General features: G+C 44.3%; 1 protein-coding gene across 1 annotated transcript; it reads right to left on the reverse strand.

The window, feature by feature from the left end:
- Positions 1 to 1190: 1190 nt before the first annotated feature.
- Positions 1191 to 6647, reverse strand: LOC124692247 (dipeptidyl aminopeptidase 4-like). The gene is made up of 5 exons (XM_047225574.1): positions 5831 to 6647; positions 4818 to 5024; positions 4251 to 4280; positions 3058 to 4170; positions 1191 to 1943 (listed from the first exon to the last, which is right to left on the reverse strand). Exons 1-5 carry the CDS (start codon positions 6317 to 6319, stop codon positions 1392 to 1394), a joined length of 2391 nt encoding a protein of 796 aa, XP_047081530.1. The 5' UTR covers positions 6320 to 6647; the 3' UTR covers positions 1191 to 1391.
- Between the last annotated feature and the right edge of the window lie 134 nt (positions 6648 to 6781).

Here is a 6781-nt window from a genome sequence, read left to right on the forward strand (position 1 = left end):
TAGTTACCTGGAGAACTGTCATTTTCTTTTTTGCGCAACAAAATCATGTAAGATCTGTAAAATCATGCAACGAGATTGATCTGTCATTTTCTGTCTATAGTTACCTGAAGCTAAATTATCGCTGCTAGTTGAAAATCACAGCTCCTGCCAAGACGCACAGCTTCATGTCTTCCACGATCCGGGACCCCAGGTTATCTTCATTACATTGCGGTCGAATGTTGCCGAAAACCGAGCATTCCTCTGTTTTGCAGGCTCCAGCAAATCATAATGACAAGGAAATCGAACTTCTTCTCTCCTTAGTGTCAAAGTGTGCGCTGCTCGTAAGCCACCAATCTTCCAACTGATCTGTGATTTGAGGGCTGGCCACTTGAATACTTGTTGCATTGAAGCAGTGTGACAAACCTGTCGAGCGTAAACTGTGGTCCGTTGTGTCCTCAGCAGATATATGTAACAAGGAGCAGTCTGATCGTTCAAGCCATGCCTCGACCCTCGACGTCCACAGCTGTATTGTATACCATGCCATGAGAATACCTTGCATTTCAATGGAGTCCGGCACTTCCAAATGCAGTCTGCTCCAGCGAATCGGGTCGATCCTTGTGAGAGTCTGATCCTTATATATCGATCGAGCTGAATATTGGCATGTAGACGACCATGGCCAGCTGGACTGGTCCGGAAGTGAGGGGTCAAGAGCTTCCCTGCTGACCTCGCTCCACAACTTGGCAAGCTGCAGAGCTCCTTGTGTATCCACCTACTGTCATGCAGACCAGCTTGCACCATCCTGGCATTACCATTACTTGTGTTCCTGGCCAAGCACCAAGGGCGCAACGTCACTCAATCTCTCCAAAAGAAAGTTTTTTAGACCGTCTGCCCGTCTCCAACTTGAATCTTAATGAGACTGTCAAACGCTGCACTAGCCATAGCATCTCTCTCTTTTTTTTTTTTTTTTTTTTTGAGATGAGCCATAGCATCTTTGATAAGCGGCAGTCCTTGCCACGGTCTGACGGTCTGTTGTCCGTCCTGCGCAGCACTGGCAGCATACTCGAAGAGCTAAACCCTGGAAGAGGATGATCAACTCTCCCAAACGGTGACATTCGCCCTAGCCGGCAGGCGAGACCGTAGGTAGCAAAAAGACCAAAAAAAGCCTTTCGCAGCTGGTGGTAAAATTCCAAAATCACACGAAAAACATTGGATTATTCAGAACGCTCTCACTCTGAACCCAGAGCAGCTGACTACTGCGGTCATTATCACAGAAAAGAATCATGCATGTCCCTGCCCTCACGCCATAAATACAGATGGTGAAAAATGAAATAAAACCCCGGATATGGTACCAACTATCCAAGCCAAAGTTACACAGGGCAACGGCTGATTTATACAACGCATTTTGCCCACTTTCACAGGCTTCTCTCTACAAAATCGAATATCCTCTCCTCCATATAGATCCGGTCATCTAGCTGGCGTGGCATATGCCTCTCGTCGGGAAAGAGGAGGATCTCGTAGGGCTTGCGTTCCGCCATCAAACGGTTGATGAGCCTAGCCGTGTGCCTGAAATGCACGTTCTCGTCAATCATCCCGTGGACGAGGAGCAGCTTTCCCCTCAGATTCTTCACATGGTGCATGATTGACCCATACTCGTAAGCATCGCTGTTCTCAGAGGGCAGTCCCAGGTACTTCTCTGTGTAAAAGGTATCGTACCCGTCCCATGCAGTCACCGGGGCACCAGACACTGCGCAGCAGAACACTTCAGGGAACCGTGCAAGGCACATTGCTGAGAGAAAGCCACCATAGCTCCAGCCATAAAGACCGATATGGCCAGGCTTCGCAAGGCCTTGCTTTATTAACCACTCGGCACCCGTTAGTTGATCTTCAGCATCGACACGACCGATGTTGTACTTCAGCTGTCCCTCAAAATGCAAACCTCGCCTCGCAGATCCCCGGTTGTCCATCTGCAAGGATATATATTGTCATGAGTATTAACATGAGATAACTGATAGATACAGGTTTTGCGTTACTGCAAGTTATATGCATCTAATTCATATACTCCCTCCGATTCATATTAACTGATGCTAATATAGATGTATCTAGACACATTTTAGTTGTAGATACATCCATTCTAGCATTAAGTAATATGTTACCCGCAAAACAAAACAAAAAAAAACATTAAGTAATATGGATCGGAGGGAGTATTAACATTTATGTACTCATTATTTCAAGGTTTTCAATTGTTAGGGGTGTGCGTGTGCCACACAGCAGGTGTACAATAACAGCATTCCAAATTTAAGCCATCGCCCAGGCTTCTCAGAGCAAAGAAATTTGAACCAAAGATTGACCAATATTATTGGAATGCTACTTTAACTGTACAAGTGTGCTGAAAACCGTTGGCATTCTAAGATCTTCAATAGCTCTACGGTTTTTTGAGAGAGAAGGATCTATAGTTTGTTAAAAACAGTCGAAACATGCATTCCATGCAGTAAAATATATATTGACGAAGTTTTACAGAGAATATGTGTGTCTAACAGCAGAGATTAAGTACGCAACTCGACCGTTCTTTGTTGCATACACCACTGCTAGACAGCCAAGTAAATTTTCAATTTTATGAAGGTACAAAGTACCACAAGCAGTTAATGCAACAACTGGATATTCCCTCTATGCTTGATAAACAAAAAAAAAATTAACATACTTTGGTTTTGTCAAATGTGGCATTAGTGTATTTCTTTTCAAATTTTGTTAAAACTGAAAACAGCATGCTTCCACATGCTTAGAAAATCATTTACATATAGAGAGTTATGGACAATGAAATTCAGCGTACTAGAGTGGAGTTGATATTTCTGAGCAATGATATTTTATACATTTAAGTTAACAGCTCTGAAACTGATAGTGATTTGTAAAATATGATATGCATTGCAAGTTGCTTGGCTCTAATGTAATTTTTTGCTTTTTTGACGTCCCTATTTTCAATAAGAAGTTCACCTATGTGTAATGCGTTGAAAAAAAAAAGAACTTCTAGTAGATAACTCTACCTCAAGCAGAACAAAATAGTAGTAAACACCGCATATTTACCTTCCAAACTAATATCCCCTTACTTCGAAGATACTGAGCTCTCATGTCGACTGTACTAATCCACGAATCACTAACGAGCTGGACACTGGGACCACCATAAACATTTATTAGCGTTTTGTAGGGAGGCGGTCCATATTTCTTCTCATCGGGAAGGTAGAGAGTTCCATAAAAAGAAGTTCCATCCTTTCCTGAAAACTGGACCATCTCTGGAGACAACTGTTGAAACTTTTTAAGGGGCTGAACTGTCAGTGGCTGCTCATAAATAGGCATTATTATACTTCCATCAAGCAAAGAACACAACCGAATCACAGGTGGTGATTTTACTGAGTCATACACATCAATAAACCTTATCAACTGATGATCAAGAATTACTGAATGCCTTCCAGTGCCACGGGTCAACCTCTTAGGGGTTTGCAGTGGAAGGCTCCAATCAGGAAAGAGGTTGGTATAGTACAGATTTGTCTCTAATGGTCCATCCAGTGTTCCAGTAAAATACACAAGACCAGAACTCTCATTGACACCAGCAATTTGGTCGACCATCCAATCACCTTGTGTGACAGGCCCTAAGCACTCACCATTCTTGTCATGAATATACAAGTGTCTAAATCCTGTACTCTCACTGGCCCAAATAAAGCCTCCTGGGTGCTTGCTATTCACTCCATTGTCTAGAGGAGTGAAACAATCGTGTAATGTTATCCATATATCATGCTCCTCTTCTAGTAAGACTTCCCTTTTACCTGTGGCAATATCGAACTTAAGTAGCTTAAGTTTTGTGTGGGTTCTGTTGAGAACTTGAACCGCAAGAGCATTATGATGCATCCAGCTAACTCTAGCTAGATATTCTTCATCACCATGAGCACCATTTGATTCTCCACAAAGGAGATCCATCCAAGTTACCTCTCCTCCACCAGAAGAAACAACTCCAAGACGAACTTTAACATTAGCTGCTCCAGCAAATGGGTAAGCATGATCTTCTTGAGCATCTAGACCAACAGAACTTTTGCCCTGATGCATAATTCTGTATAGTGGAATTGTAGATGAATCTACTTCAGTAAATGCAAGGTGTTTACTATCAGGAGACCACCAGAATCCCATCTTCCTTTCCATCTCTTCCTAAAGTGAGGAACGCAACTCATTAGATAGCAATCATCAAAACAAATTTCATACCAATGCTGATGGGTCATGGTGAGTACCTGTGCAATATACTCAGCAAGTCCATGCACCTGAAAAGATAGAACAAATACAAACAGTTAAATTTGGAGTTTTTCCGCACTTCCCCTGTATGTACAGTTCTAAGAATACTGTTAGCGAAAGAACATGCATGCTGTTAATGATGATGACGAATTATTGGTGGAAGGGGATGGACACTCGTTTTTTTGGCAGTTTAAGGGGGTGAATTTAAGCTTGCTAGCTTTCAGTTAAGCCCAAACATAAGCCAGCTGATTGGCCCTGGCTTTATCTTATTTTCGTGGCAGGCTCAATATTAACCTCAAATAAAAAGGCCATGGTAACAAGAGACTGACATGGAATATTTGAACTACAACTATTAATGATTACACATGTTGTGACAAATTATTAGTATACAGTTTCATAGTCATGTCGAGTTACATCTCAACAGCAAAGCATAAAGAAGGATCTAGGAAGTCAATATGGTATAATATTTTGCTGCATGCTGAACAAAACTTGGATATGGTAACACACAGCACCTGTGAATATGCTGGTATTAACACACTATTGTTAACAGAGAACCAAGGAACTACCTTTCCACTCTCTCTTGCACCGAAGGTCAATTGCCTAGTTTCCCCATCACCAAAACCCGAGTTATGTATCGTGCACTGCAGTTCATCATCCCTGACATATGCAATCATGGTCCCGTCTGGAGATAGATGTGGGTCAATAATTGGTGATGTAGAAGAACTTTCTAGCATGAGTACTGGTTCAGAGCCAGATAAATCCTGGAAGTAAACCTGTTAAAAAAAGCACAAAGTACAATTATACATCTCTTACGAATCAAATATCTCCAAGATGTACAAATATTTTCAGAAGCATCAAAACTATATCAATATCAGGATATGCACAATACAAGGCATTGCTGTGCAATGCCAGATTAACAATGAAGAAAATGAATGCAAACTCTCTCCCCAGTTATCTGATTCCTATCCAAATTCTTCTTCATCCACCTGTTTTCTTTCTTTTGTTCTGTGATACTTCATCTGTTCCCTTTTATAAGACGTTTTGGCAGGCTTAGTTAGCTTGCCAAAACGTCTTATAAAAGGGAACATAGGGAGTATTTGTCTATACAATCCTGCGCTGGGTTTTAACAGTACCGAGCAAGGCAATATGACCTTTACAATCTCATGCAACCAATATTCAGATAGGACTACTCTACGTATGTTTTCCAGTATCAATACAATTCTGATGTCCTAGTGTGCGGCATACATCCATCGTGGCAAAATTTGATTCTATGCATAGCAGTGGTGTATGTCAGCTTCCTAATGCACCAATACAAGATGTGGTACTATACATGAATACATCGTGCAAGATCACAAGCACAAATCTGCAGACACCAGTCGATTGAACTCTGTCTGTCTGTAAATTGCTAGAGAGGTAGAAAGAAATCAGCAAGATACAATATCAATCAGCTTAGTTTCAATCAATTAGCTTATTCGGCATAAAATCAACCGGGACTAGTAATCCGATGTAAGCTACCAATTCAACCAAACTCAATTTATGCGGTGAAGTAGCAGCAGAAAGTTGTAGGGAAATTACGAACCCCGGATGGGAGAGGCACGACAATGCCGGCACGAGAAGAGGGGGCGGCAGACCGACGGGCACGCCACTCGTAGCGTGTGACCCCAAGGCCACGCTCCCGGGAACGCTCGCGGCGCAGCCGCTCCTCGGCAGAAAGATTGCCCTCCTCGAGCCCGCCGCCGTCAGGCGGGGCGAACAGAAGCTCCTGGCGGCGCTTTGCTGGGTCGAAGGTGAACGCCTTGCGGTGGAGTGTGCCGTCGGGGCTGTACAAGAAGGCCACTCGCCGGTCGTCGGGGCTAAAGCTGAGCGCCACCGGCGACTCGTAGCCTGGCAGAGGATGCTGCACGATATCCTCCACCCTCATGCTGAGACACCCAGTGGATTCCTCATTGCCTCCGCAGCCGCCGGCGCTGCTGCCGGCGACGAGGGGGTCGGCGAGGGGCATCTCCGTCTGGAGGCGCGGTTTCTTGCGGTTGTGCTGATCCGCCCCCGCCACGTCAAGCGATCGCATCGACCGCGAAGCAGCCGCCGGGAGCCCGGGTCTGTCCTCCCGAGATCGCGGTTTGTTTCCTTTACGGGCTGTAACACCGTGATCTTGCCGACGGAAGCCTGGGATCTTTCCGCCGGAAAGCCAAGAAACGACGAGCCTTCCCCTCCAAAGAGGTCGGAGAAGGGTCGCCGGAGGAGAGAGGATCGGCGGCAGTGGGGAATAGAGATCGGAGGCCGCCGCTTGGGGAAGGGGGAGGAAGAGAAGTGATTTTGCTTGGAGTTTGGTCTTTTGGTTGTTCCAAGGAGCCTATACTATCTGTAAGTTTGTTGAGCCTCACAGCCTATTCGCAATTTTTATTTTTTTGGATTATACTTGTACTTTTTTGGGGGACGGGTATCGTGGTTGACTGGGTTCATCTGCAATCCTATCCTCGACTTGGATAAGAGATCTCCTTTAGTTTCTGAGAGGCTCTGGCTAAGAAAT

The sequence above is a fragment of the Lolium rigidum genome, chromosome 2 (genome assembly GCF_022539505.1).
Source record: "Lolium rigidum isolate FL_2022 chromosome 2, APGP_CSIRO_Lrig_0.1, whole genome shotgun sequence".
NCBI classification, from domain to species: domain Eukaryota; kingdom Viridiplantae; phylum Streptophyta; class Magnoliopsida; order Poales; family Poaceae; genus Lolium; species Lolium rigidum.